Source organism: Papio anubis, unplaced genomic scaffold (genome assembly GCF_008728515.1).
Source record: "Papio anubis isolate 15944 unplaced genomic scaffold, Panubis1.0 scaffold357, whole genome shotgun sequence".
Lineage (NCBI taxonomy): Eukaryota > Metazoa > Chordata > Mammalia > Primates > Cercopithecidae > Papio > Papio anubis.
In genome coordinates, this window is record NW_022163716.1 from 13,769 (window position 1) to 28,026 (window position 14,258).

Below are 14,258 nucleotides of genomic sequence, written 5' to 3' on the forward strand. Positions count from 1 at the left end.
TTTTGATGTTGTTGTGTAGAATGTTCTGTTTATATCTGTTAGGTCCGTTGGTGTATTGAGTTGTTGATGTCTGCTATTTTCTTATTGAATAACTGCCTGGATAATCTCTTCATTATTGTGAATACTGAAGTCTCTTACTATTACATTGCTGTATATTTCTTCCCTCAGATCTGTCAATGTTTGTTTTATGTTTTTAGTTGCTCTGATTTTGAATATATATGTAGATGTATCTACAAATCAGATAAATGGAATATGATGGATATGATAATCCACACCAACTAAGGAGGGCAAGTGTCTTGCATATATTGGTACCTTTATGCAATCACCAGTGTTGTCCCCTTCAGAGAAACCAATTACCCCAACGGCCCTCTTCTGGAGGACATAATTGCATAAAGGAATCCTTTCCTCTAGATCTATTACTTCCCTAGGCCACAGTGTTTGTTCATTTAAGCATGGGCTACATAAATTTAGTCACAGCCTTTATTGGGGCCTTATCCTCTGGAGATCACAATATAGACTCCAGTGTGGATAAGGCCCCATGAGTCTCTCCCCATCTCTAGAATGTGCTTCACAGTGTACAAAGTGCTCAGCCTCAAGCAGCTCACTACTGACCTTAAGAGAACATATACAAGACTTTGGGAAAATAATGTCCTTCAAAAAAAGATATTTTATTTTTTACCTTATGAAAGTCATAAATGCAAAATGTAATATCTAAAAAAATATGGAAGAGTATAAGAAGAAAATTTTATTTCAGAAAGCAACCTAATCTATAACTGAGATATAAAAGCTCTTAATATGCTACAGTGTATCTACTGAATCCATTATTTAAACGAATTACTGAAATTTAGAAAACCACAGTTATTAACAACTTAATTTTTTAAGCAGAAATTATTTGTTGCATTTCAGCTTGCATATTTCAATTAACATTCATTGATCCTTCCTTGTTTTTCTTGGCCTTGATGACCTTTAAAGAGAGATAAGAAAGACATAATGAGACCCTACATACTGAAATGAAGCTCTGCTTATGGTTCTCTTCTCACCTGCATGTCTTTTCTTCCCATTGGCTACATTATTCTCCTTCTACCCTATGAAAGCTCATTAGTCACAAAGTTATGAAGATCTACCTTCAAAAAACTCATTTTCCTCCCATTAACTAATCCCTTTGTCTTTTTCCTTCCTGAATAGATTTTTGAAATAAACTTCTGTGGTATCCTGGTTAACCAGGTGCCCAACTTTTTAAAAGTTTAGATTTGTAACATTTGCAGAGTCTGGTGGTATACATATTTTTCACATGGCTGATTTCAAACTACCACATGTTTAACAAGCAGTGCATACAATTCCTGAATTTCCAACAATAAGCTGTGTTCAGTAAGGATAGGAGTGAACTCCAGCACACTACTTCTAGTAGATATCTCTGCCCCAAGCCTAATTGCTCTGTAATGCAACTCCATAGATACCAGAATATTTTTTGCTAAAATGTCAAAGTGATCAGGCATTCTTCTGCATAATTTTGTTTCAATTTTTCATGTATTTTCAACAATAAAGTTCCCATTAACTTACTTTTGTAAAAGCCACACTTCTGTTTCTTTTTTATCTTTGGGCCTCAGTAGTCCCTTTTTTTTTTTTTTAATCTTTGGGTCCCAGAGTCTTCTGCATCTACTGAATTTCAGTTGCACAGAACTCATTATGCTGTGTCACGCTTTTGGAATTTTCATGTATCATTTCCTTTGCCCAAAAGTCCCTCTAGTGTCTTTACTTTCCTAAAAAAAATACTATCTCCCACAGTTCAGTTTATTATGATGTGCCAGGCTGTCAGATAATTAATATGTATGCAGTGTTTGAATGTTTAAACCATTCCAATGAAGTGGAGACTTCCATTATTTTAGAGGACCAATTAAACTATTTCTCCAATATCAGCCAACTAGTGCTTGTTAAAGGCAGGATTCAAATCAGATCTGTCTTATTCAAAGCCCTTGCTCTTAAGTCCTACGTTCCCTGTCCCTAGACACATCTTTAAATCAATTAACACTAGTATTATATCCTTTCTACAGCTGTATGAATGCCTTTACCTTAATATCCTTTTGAAAATCCTCCAGTTACAAATGCAAGGGCATTGTTTAGGTTCTCCTTTCACTCGCTGGACTCTCTGAGTAATACATGAGGAATCTGGTGTTCCCAAAGCCTAAGCCAAATTATTTGCCTCTTTAGCAAACTCATTCTCCTCTATCCAGTTCCCACCTTGATGAAGCTGTGACTTCCACACACCAGTTTCAGCTTGCGGTTAACTGTTCTCAGTTGAAAGCAGAAGAGTCGAAGTTTATCTCCTTTCTCACACTTGATATTGTGCCATTTTCCATTCCCCACTACATCCATGGATCCTGTATTATCTTTTATTTCATAGATTGTGTTCTTCTTGTGTATGCTTTTCTGCAAAAGAAGATTAACATCCTGTTTCTGAGAGGATTATTAGTATCGTATACATGAGAAAGAGCCTCATGACAAAGTTAATGCAATATGCACGAGAGGAATGACAGGTACAGATCATACATGTGGCTTGGCCTGCCATCTCACAGGGGCCATCTTTTATTATCCAACAACAAGGTATTTTTCTTCCTGCAATTTTACACCAATAAATATTTCCCTCTTTTTCTCCTGCTACCACCTTCAGATCAGCTGAGAGTAAATAAAGCACTTAGATATAGAGGAATCAAAAATTCCTATAGGACTTCTTGGCTTATGGTCCTGTGGAAAACCAAATGTATGCTTTCTACAATTATTCAGTCAGTAGATTATGAGGAATTTCACTTTATTATTATTTTAATTTTTTAAAATTTCAATAGCTTTTGGGGTACAAACGGTTTTGGGTCACATGGGTTAATTATATAGTGGTGAATTCTGAGATTTTAGTGCACCCATCACCCAAGTGGTGTACATTGTACCCAATATATAGTTTTGTATCCCTCACCTCCCTCCCAGTCTCCTCCTTCTGAGTCTTGAAAGTTTATTATATCACTCTGTAAGCCTTTGTGTACTCATAGCTTAGCTTCCCCTTATCAGTGAGAACATACAAAATTTGGTTTTCCACTCCTGAGTTACTTTGGATTATGAGGTATTTTAAAGGAAAAAACGTCTATGACACAATCATTCATTCTTTTTCAGCCTTCCTCATTACTCATTCTTTTCCAGTATCTTGTCCCCATTGACCTAGATCCCTCCATTCATACTCTGTAGTTTCTCACACACTATTACTCATCAATTCTGTAATTGTATTTATAAGCAAGATCTCTTAAAGACAGTGTGAGAAAATGTGGAGGTAAATTTAAGGGGCTATCTTGGAAGACATGTATATAGGGTTATAAAGCAGTCAATCATATAAAATGTTAGTTGAGTTCATAGAAATGTGTAATGTTTCAGAGTGGAGAAAGGGATGGAATGCATTGTCCTAACTAGCATCTTGAATTTGGACATGGACATATCAATAAAACTCTGTGCCTTGTAATTATTTTTTTTTGTAAATAATATGATGAGATTGCCTTATCCTCTAAGTATCATGGAATTCAATATTTCTCAGTTGTTCAATGCTGTCTTCATAAATAAATGAATAAATAAATAAGACAGAAGAGCAACAGCACAAATGTTTAGATTGTATGGATAGCTGTTGAATGTATTTGCATTTATGAGCATACCAGCCAATCCACTTATTACTCCAAATATATGTCACAACCAGAGTTCAACCTTAGTAGCACGATTCATTATTTAAAATAAATTTATCAAAATTCAAAGTAAAATTATCAGCGCTCATTGGGATGGAGCAGAAAGAGATGATGTTATTAGCCTGCTCCCGTTGATTTGGACCCTGTATTGTCCTCTAGTTTATTGTGGCTGACAACAGATTATTACTGCTAATATTTCTTGGTAACTCTTTTTCAAAGTCCCTACATTTACTTTGGCGTAAGAAAGTTAATAGGTCACTTAGTCCTATTTCCTATTTTGTGGGAAAACTTCATCAGTATCTCTAGTCAATATAAATTATTGTGTTCCAATATTGAGGCAGTTAGCAAAGTCTGACAAGACATTTAGTTCCAGGTAATGGTAGAGAAAATTAAAACAAAATTAAGGGATTACCTTTTGTAACATAAACAACCCATACACCATTGTTCCAGATGCTTGCTTGTAAAGTTGACTGATCTTGGGAGTTTTATTTGCTATTTCGATAATTCTGTTTGGGACCTCAAAGTTTTGATCAAAGTCAGACACAGATGATGCTTCCTTTATTTCCATTACTCCTTTACATTCAGAGTAGTCAGATATGGTAATGACCTTCTTCCTTATGAATTTCTCTTTCAAGCTGATGTCGAAGACTTTCACATGGAAATACTGAGTCTTACTGGCCACTGTAGCATGAAACATTGTGCTTTTCCCATGTTCTGGGGACTCATATTTAAATGGTGCTGTTGCTTTCAGTACCATCACTGTCACTGGGTCCTTTTGGGGAACATTTCTTCTCGTATCCACCTGACATTGGGCCTGGGTTTGCTGATTCTGTGTTGGGCAGACACAAGAAAACAAACTTAAAACTTTGAGCAGGAGGTCGGACGCGGTGGCTCACGCCTGTAATCAATCCCAGCACTTTGGGAGGCTGAGGTGGGTGGATCACGAGGTCAGGAGATCAAGACCACCCTGATTAACACTGTGAAACCCCGTCTCTACTAAAAATACAAAAAAATTAGTTGGGCATAGTGGCAGGCCTCTGTAGTCCCAGCTACTGGGGAGGCAGAGGCAGGAGAATGGCGTGAACCCGGGAGGCGGAGTTTGCAGTGAGCCGAGATCACGCCACTGCACTCCAGCCTGGGCGACAGAGCAACACTCCGTCTCAAAAACAAACAAAACAAAACAAACAAGAAAACAAAACAAAACGAAACAAAAAACTTTGAACAGGAATACAAAGTCACTCTGCACGAGTGACTCTGCAGAGCTTTTGACCCAACAACTTTCACAGATACGTGGAGCTGGGGGCTAGGCTAGACAGGGATTGCTGAACTGAAAGGAAAGGCACATGAGCTGGTATAGTTTAGCTAGTGAAAGTCTAAGGTAGCAGACAACGGGCTTGGAAATTAAATCACCCTCATTGACTCAGAATAATCTTCCTGAAGCAAAGCATGATTAGCTGCATGAACAATCTAGAGCAGCAGATGATGAAAGCATTATTGTGAAGAAACTTTAAAGAAAGATTAGAATATAATAACAAATCCAAATATCTCCTCTACCTACTTAAATTATCAAAGACAATCAACAAAGTGAAAACAACTTGGATAGCATTAAAAATGAAGAACCATGCCCACCACAAGCCTCAAACATCATTAGATGTTCTAATGATCAAACATTCATTAGAAATTCTAATGATCACTAGTGTACTCTACCATTTTGAGGACCCAACTCCTTTGTTTCTTCCCAAGAAACAGAGCTGTTACAAGTGGAAAGACTTGGCCTGGCTCAGCATATAAGTAGTCTCAGGTAGAGGATTTCTGGTTAGAGCTATGTCCTCGACAGCATTTCACAGTGGCTAGAACGCTAACAATAATGAAAAAAGGACAAGTTTGTTTATCTCCTGTCCTCTCCCCACAGTGGCCTGGCCTATTTGAGTTGCAGCAGAATACTTTTCTGAAGAGAACATTGCCAGATCTGTACTAGGAAGTGTGGGGAGCAAAGATGAGCCATGGACTTGTATGTACTAGTACTAGAAGCCAAGCTACTTACCTGCACAGACCAGAAATGCTTAGTGGTCTGTCTTGGTGTTTTACACACAGTGATCGCCTGTGGGTAATTGGACTTTACTTGCATGTGGCTTCTCACCAATGTGAACAAGTTATCATAATATAGAAAACAGTTTTCCCTCAGCAAATCAGTAACATGAAGAGTTATGCATGAGAGTAACAATAGTAACAGTGGAACGCACTGTGACTGGGTTAAAAAAAGGGAGAAGAGGACCAGGAAAGAGTGTACCTGAGTAAATGAAGTGTTGGATGGAGTTGATGATGAGGTCTGGGGTAATGGGGGATGATTCATGGCTGCAGATGTGCTGGCTCCTGAGGGACGTGGGGGCTCACTCTGCTCCTGGGGCACCTTATTCCTTTTGGCTTCAGTCTTTCCTTTGTTCAGAGTTTTTCTTTTCTGAAAGCAGTTTAATTTTCCTGTTAATGGGGTTTAGTATGAAAAGAAGCAGAGCAAGTTTTCATTACAACGTAGTAAGTTCTATTTATATTGGATGGGATGTCCTTGGAAACCCCAGGGAATTACAACCTCTCACTTGAAGATATGGACAATAGATAATATTGGGTGTGGATTGTTGCACTAAAAAAGAGATAGATGATTTCAACAGATGCATTACTGTTATCGCCACTGTGGTGTGATGAGAAGAGCACTGGACTTGCAATGAGAAAATCTAGATTTGTGTAAGGATGGGCAAGATGTATATTAAATATGATTATTACCACATTTTTATAATGCAGATGATAATATATTTATGTCACAGAAATTTTTTACTACATTTTTATGATGCCTAACTCTTTACCCATCACAAAGATGATCCATAATTACTAATTTGGTAAATCTAAGCTGTGTTGAGATATTAGTGAAGAGCCATGTGCCATAGCAGAGTATCTTCTGTGGGACTTCAATCCTGCTCCTCTTTCTCAAGCTTACCTGAGCTACAGGAATCCTCTCTCCTACTTCAGATGTCAGTGTGTTTCTTGCGGTGGGTGCAGGTGCCACAAGACCCACTTCTTCCTGGTTTATTTTTTTCATTAGAACTACTCCTTGTGCTTTCATTTTCCTAGCAACTGACAAAAGAAAAGAAAAAGGGCACAATAGGCCTAGACTGGAATAGCTTATCTAAGACAGCTAAAGCAGTTTCAATATTACCTGCTGTCAGCTCCTGCATGAGAGTTCGGATTTGCCTGTTACCTCTACTACATTAACCCAGCCTGGCTGCTAGGAGGCCAACAGTAGCATGGTAGGCATAGGCACTGTCTCATTCTCCTCAGTGCTTTCCTCACTCCTCCCCTGTGCAGTGAGAACGTGCTTCCTGTCCTGTGAACTCCATGTGCCTCAGTCAACCCTTTCTCAGTCTTGTTCTCCTACCATTTCTTTTAAATATCTAAGGTCATGGTGCTGACAGGCTAGTCATGTTCTGTGCAATATCTGTTCAAATGACAGAAATATGACCTGAAAGGAAATATGATCTGAATTGTAATGTGGCAAAGTGCTAATATTGGCTTTTGAATTAAAAAAAACAGTGATTTATATTAAGTGGAAAAATTCTATACTTCTCTTAATAGAACTATTTGCTGTGCAAATTGGTTAAATATAAATATTTCAAATAAAATGCATTTTAAAAAGTAGCTTTTTTTCCCCTGACATTTCTAATTTACTGAAACCCTCATCCTCTCATAAATCCCTGTCTTTAATTTTTTATCCCTACCCCAAATACATTCTTCTAAATCTATCAATCTCTTTTATATGAAATAGAATGTTCTAAATTGCCAACTGGTCAGTCTCTGAGGTGCCAACATCCCCATGACTGCTGAGTTATAAATTGGGAAAGGGATGTACCAGCTATGACCAAGGTGGGGTTCTACTCAAGACTGGGGAGAATCAAGGCAGAGTAGCCATGTGCAAGGTTTTCCCTATTACCTTTTGACTTCTCTTTTCGAAGATTGTTGACAAGGTTTTTAAGTGGTGGCATGTCTTTGGCCAGTTCTATTAGTTTGTCTACACAGGCAACACCTTGGAACTTTTTTTCCATCAAATCTGAAATCTTAATTCTGTTGTATTCCTCTTGCATTTTTGTAGTTAGTCCTAAATCATAGGCCAGTAAGGACTTAATTATTATAAAATGATACTCATCCATGAGCTCGAATCCTTTCAGCAAAAGAATTTTCTTGTATTCATTTGCCATTTCTGAAGTTATAGCTTGGCCTATAAAGTAAAAATGACACACAACATTACATATTTATGCAGACAATTTTAAAAAATGAGATATGCTTTTGTGAGTGAGTGTCCCAGGACAAAATGTTGTCCTTGGATGTGTATAAGAAAAAGGAACTAAGTTACCAGCTGTGTCACTGTGAACAATGGATCAAGACTTGCTTTATTAGGAGGTTCAGTGAAGTTCTTTCCTTTCAATGTTGGTTGTTGAGTTGGGTCAGAGGTGTATGTGGTGAAATGATGTTTGGAAACAGGTAATCGTTGCAGTATTTATAGTATGGGTTTTGTGGTGTCAAAGTCCCTGGTTCCCCTTCTGATACTTTACTGGAGCCTCAGCCTATCCTTCAATGCCTACCTCTTGGTTCCTGACTCTTCCCATACCCACTATGACCAAAGTGGCCTAAGTATAAATGGGCTGCAGCTACTTACCTTATATGAACAAACTTCTGCCACAGCACTACACTTCTGAGTAGTGAAATGGACTCTAGACCTTCTTGGCTCTCCCTAGTCGGCTCTCATTAGCATTTTGTCTCCCTGGGACTTATTCTCTGTGTCTCATGCATCTACAAAATTATCATTTTACTGTCCTCCTAACTGTTCTCTAGTGTAGAATTGCAGCATTTATTTTTTGTCCATTTGTTTTTTACAGTCAATTATTTACCTCCAACTAGTCTTACTTTTACTAAAAGATTTCTGTCAGACAACCAAGTAGGTTTCTTTATGGATAAAGGCACGACTCTATTTTTCCTGAAATCCTTCAATGAGTTTTGATTTTTATTAGTATAAATTTCCACTCAGCATGACCTGAAAGGCCTTGAATAAACGATATCTTTCTTTGTATATGTGTCTGTTACTTTTGAATTTCTTACATCTTATGCTCTAGTAATATACAATATGTCATTCTTTTTCAGGTCTTCTCACTGTTAATTCCCTTCCCGCTACCTGGGAAAGCATTCCCACTTTTCTTCCTCTGAATACTTCCTTAGAGTTTTTAATGCTTAAGTGAGGCTTTATCTTCTGGGAGCTGTTGTGGTCCCAGTCTCACGAATGTGTGCCTCTTTAACCCTTTGTGTACTACCTAAGGGTATTCAGTTCTTAATGTATATTCCAATTTTCTATTTAAATTTGTGGGTGTTCCTTTAGGTTGGTGACCATATGTTTGTGCAACTTTTCTATAATTAGAGTGTTCTAATTCTTAGGGCTGTAAATTGTTCTCTTTTGGGAGATAATGAGTGTTCCTGTGTTCAAACCTATCAAATAAAGAAAAATTTCACACATGGGCACATACAGTAAAGTCAAAGAATATTAAAAGCAAAATGATAAAATCTTCCAGAAATACTGAGTAGAACACCTACAAAGATTAAATACTCTGATTGAATAGTCTGTAGCAGGTTAAGAAAGTAATTTTTACATAGTATTGATCCATAATTATGTATCTGCAATTTTACAACCTAAGAAGAAGCTGAAGGGTGAAAAGATTTGGGGGGTTTCAGGACTTGGGAAGGGATGAGAGTTAGCAGGGAAGTGTGGTAGCAAAATCACTTTGCAAATTAGAAATATGATGTAAAGTAATACGTGGCTGATATGGCTTGGCTATGTCCCAACCCAAATCTCATCTTGAATTGCAGTTCCCAGAATCCCTATGTGTCATGGGAGGGACCAAGTAGAGGTAATTGAATCATGGGGGTGTTTTCCCTATGATGTTCTTGTGATAGTGAGCAAGTTCTCATGAGATCTGTGGTTTTATAAACATCAGGCATTTCCCCTGCTAGCACTCATTCTCTCTCCTGCCACCCTGTGAAGAGGTGCCTTCCATCAAGATTGTAAGTTTCCTTAGGCCTCCCCAGCCATGCAGAACTGTGAGTCAATTAAATCTCTTTTCTTTATAAATTACTCAGTCTCAGGTATTTCTTCATAGCAGCATGAGAAGGAACTAATACAGTGGTTATTTTTAATCTCCCTTATTCATCTCACTTTAATGTGTATAATGACATGGTTTGTTGAAGAACTCTTAATGTATTTGACATTAGGATGTTGATATTACCTCTACTGGGACAATTGCAATGCCTACATACAATGTATGCATTAAGTAGTCTTTCTAAAATCCCCCCCTGAGTAAATGAATTAAAAATCAGAGTTGTCCCAGGAGTTTCAAGTGAAGTGCTGTGAATCAGTTTTCAAGCAAAAATATTTTTCAAACTAAAATTTTGTAACTGGTCAAAATGTTATTTGAACGTTATGGTTTAAAAAATTATTCTCTTGTTTACTGAGAGTGACATTAGCAAGATTACAGACAAGGAAGTTCCAGACTTTCATTATGTCATGAGAACACCAAATAAAGAACAATTTATGAACCAAACTAATGTTTTCAGCTGTTAAGAAGTGGTTGCAACAAAAGAAATTCTAAACCAAGATTAAGCCACACTCAAAATAGTAGAAAACTTCTAGGTGTTTTTCTTTGTCCCTGTTTAACTTTCTCCCTTGAACGGTGTGATGTGATCAGGAGAAAACTTCCTAATTCCTCATTCCTCCTCTGGAATAGAAGGAAAAGTGTGGAACTGCTTTGCAACATTATGGCTTCTCTGGAGGTTACTTGAGGGACTAGTATCTGCTTCACATGACTTGGAGCATTGATGGAAATGGTGACATAGTTTAAATGTCAGATTTGAGGCTGCAAAAGGTAGCGGTGGGTGCTCCAGCTTGTGAGAGCTGCATGGGATCTGCTACTCCCTGGGTGCCAGAAGGCAAGAGATTATGGATAGAGGAATACAATAGAACATCTAAGGTTACAAAAAGAGGCAGGTGTGGCTCTTAGGGAAATTATGGCTTAAAAGCAGTGTGTATATGAGAGAATTACAAAAAAAAATGCATACACATAAGCCCAGGCAAGACACACGTCCATATAGGCCTCAGAAAACATTTAGATTTCATACTTAGATGAAGAGTGAAAGTCCTCCCCTGAATGATGCCATTTAATAATGGTTGAGAGGGGGCTGTTTTTACAAATGTCCAGTTTTCAACAAAAAGTGTGAAACAGAAAGAAACAGGTAAACATGGTCAATTTAAAAGAAAAAAATGAATCTCCAAAATCTTTCTCTAAAGAAACAGAGCGCTCAGACTTTCTTGTTAAAGACTAAAGCAGAACTCTTAAATATGATCAATGAGTTAAAGGAAAATATGTACAGACAACTAAATAAAATCAGGAAAATGGTTAATAAAATGAGAATATACAAAAAAATAGAAATTACCAGAAAAAAACCCATAAATTCTGAAGCTGAAAACCAAATTGACTGCATTGTAAAATTCACTAGAGGTTTTCCTCAGCCTACACCAATAGACAGAAGAATCGGTTACCTTGAAGACAGGTCATGTGTAATTATCAAGACTGAAGAACAAAATTTTTTAAAAGATATAAAGGAAAGTGAACAGAACTTATAAATGACTTACAGTACATCATTAAGTAGGACAATATATGCATTATGTAAGTCTAAAAAGGTGATGAAAAAGAGAAAGGAATAACAAAATTACTTGAGTAAATAAGGACTGAAAACTTTCCAAATTTGAGAAAAGACAAAATGTACAGATATAAGAAACCGAACAAGCTGCAACTATGATAAACTCAAAGAAACTTACACTATGACACATTATTATCAAATTACCAACTCTCAAAGACAAAAACAAAATCATTTAAAAAGCACCAAGAAAAAGGTCCCTCATTATATACAAGAAATCTTCAATAGAATTATGAGCACATTTGTCAGTAAATACTTTGTAGACCAGAAAGTAGTGGGACAATATATCTCAAGTGTTTAAAGAAAAGTCTGGGAAACCTGCTATTCATAAATGAGAGAAATTAAGATATTCCTAGATAAATATAAGCTGAATGATTTCATTACCACTATATCTACCCTAAAAGAAATACTAAAGAGCTTTCTTCAAGCTGAAACACAAGGATGCTAGGCAATAACTCAAACTCATACAAATGTACGTTCAAAATGTACATACAAAATGTACATACAAAAATGTAAGTTCTTCATGAAAGGTAAATATATACATAAATATAAAACATGGCTTTTGCTATTTTGATTTGTAATCACTTTTTATTATTTTATAGGATTTAAAATGTGAAAGCAAAACAATTTATAAATCAATGTCAATTGGTACACATTATATAAATGCAATTTGTAATATTAACATAAAATTTGTGTTGAGGAGCTGTAAAGGAGTAAACATTTCGCATATGATTGAAGTTAAGTTGTTATCAGTTAAAAATAGATTGCTATAACTTTAGAATATCATACGCAACCTGATGATAACCACAAAGATATCTGTAGGATGTACACAAAGGAATAGAAGAACATTAAAATGTTTCACTACAGGAAAAATCAACAAAAAGAAGTCACTGAGAGAGGAGAGACAAAAACCTATTAAGACATACAGAATATAAATGAAAAATGGCAACAGTACGTTCTAAGTTCTTATCAATAATTAGTTCAAATGTAAATGGTTTAAACTTACTAATCAAAAAGCATATTAAAATTACATATATAGATATATCACAATGAATTTAAAAACAGGGGATCCAACTATATGTTGCATACAAGAGGCTCATTTTACAGATCTAAGGACAAGGATAGAAAGTGACAGAATAAAAAATATATTCCATTGAAATATTAAATAAGAGAGCAGAGTTTGCTATGCTAGTATCAGATAAAATAAAAATAACAGTCAAACAGTGTTATAAGAGACAAAGATTATTACATAATGTTAAAAAGGCCAATTCACCTACAAGATATAAAAATTAGAAACACACATGCACAAAACATCAGAGCTCCTAATATATGAAACATTTACAGAATTGAAGGGAGAAATAGACAGCTCTAAAGTAGTAGTAAGAGACTTTAATGTTCCACTTTCAATAATAGATAGAACAACCTGACAAGAAAATTAGGAAAAAATAAATATCGAAAAACATTATAGACCACTTATAGACCAATTGTATCTAACAGATATATCCAAAACAGTAAAGCCAACAACAGTGGAATACACAGTTTTCACACGAACATATGGAACACTGTCCCAAAATATACTACAAATTAGGACACCAAACAAGTGTTAATAAATGTTAAATGTTTGAAATCATACAGAGTATATTTTTTATCATAATGGAATAAACGTAGAAATCAACAGAAAGAAAACTAGAAAATTCATGATCATGTTAAAATAAACAACACAAACAATGAAACATGTACAAAGAGTCACAAGTCAAATTTAAATCTATATTTAGAGAAATTATATGAAAACACAACATATTTCATTAAATGCAGAGAATATGGTGATGAGGGTAATTTGAAGATTTAAACAACTACATTTACAAAGAAGAAGACTCTCAAATCAATAATCTGACTTTACACCATAAAGAACTTAAAAAAGTAGAACTAAACCTAAAGCCATCAAAAGGAAGGAAAAAAGAAAAATTAGAGGTAAAATTGAGATTAGAAAAATAATAAAGAAAACCAATAAAAACAAGAGTTGATTCTCTGAAAATCTGAATAATACTGACAGAACTTTAACTGAATTAACATACAAAAAAAAAGAGAATCAAATAATAAAATCAGAAACTAAAAACAGAACATTACAACAGATTTCACAGAAATAAAAAGAATTATAAGAGAATACTTTGAACAATTGTATATCAATAGGTGGGATAACCTAAATGAAATGGATAAACGGATAAATTATTAGAAAAATACAACCCGCAAATTTTGAATCATAAAGAAACAGAAAATCTGAACAGTCATTATGACCAGTCAGGAGACTGAATCAGAAGTCAGAAACCTCTCAGTAAAGAAAAGTCCAGACTAAGTGGTTTTACTGGCAAATTCCACCAAATATTTAAAGAAGAATTAAGACCAAAATTCTTCAAAGTCTTTCAAAATTTGCAAAGGAGGGAACACTTCCAAACTCATTGTAAAACTCAGCATTACTCTAATGCAAAGCCAGACAGAGGAGAAAATTACTTCAACACAGTAAAGTCTATATACAAAAACACCATAGCTAACATTATTCCCAATGGCAAGAGACTGAAAACATTTCTTTTGCTCCTGAAAGATCAGGAAAAAGACAAGGATGAATTTTTGTTCACTTCTGTTTGAGATAGTACTGAAAGTTTAACACACCCCCTACCCCAAACAATAGACAAGAAATGGAAAATATAAAATATCTAAATAACAAAGAAAAAAGGTAAATTAAAAATTTAAAAACTCTAACTC

The 14,258-nt window shown here is 35.7% G+C and overlaps 1 protein-coding gene across 2 annotated transcripts in view; it reads right to left on the bottom strand.

Moving 5' to 3' along the window:
- Positions 1 to 647: 647 nt before the first annotated feature.
- The window catches only part of LOC100999874 (myeloid cell nuclear differentiation antigen), a 44,687-nt gene continuing 31,076 nt past the window's right edge, over positions 648 to 14,258 (bottom strand). For both annotated transcript variants that reach the window (XM_009184310.4, XM_003892879.4), the window contains 6 exons: positions 7,693 to 7,977; positions 6,703 to 6,839; positions 6,004 to 6,171; positions 4,126 to 4,542; positions 2,239 to 2,427; positions 648 to 964 (listed from right to left, as the gene is read on the bottom strand). In XM_009184310.4, coding sequence (XP_009182574.2) covers positions 917 to 964; positions 2,239 to 2,427; positions 4,126 to 4,542; positions 6,004 to 6,171; positions 6,703 to 6,839; positions 7,693 to 7,957 — 1,224 coding nt within the window. In that variant the 5' untranslated portion in view covers positions 7,958 to 7,977 and the 3' untranslated portion in view covers positions 648 to 916. The remainder of the gene's footprint in view (positions 965 to 2,238; positions 2,428 to 4,125; positions 4,543 to 6,003; positions 6,172 to 6,702; positions 6,840 to 7,692; positions 7,978 to 14,258) is intronic.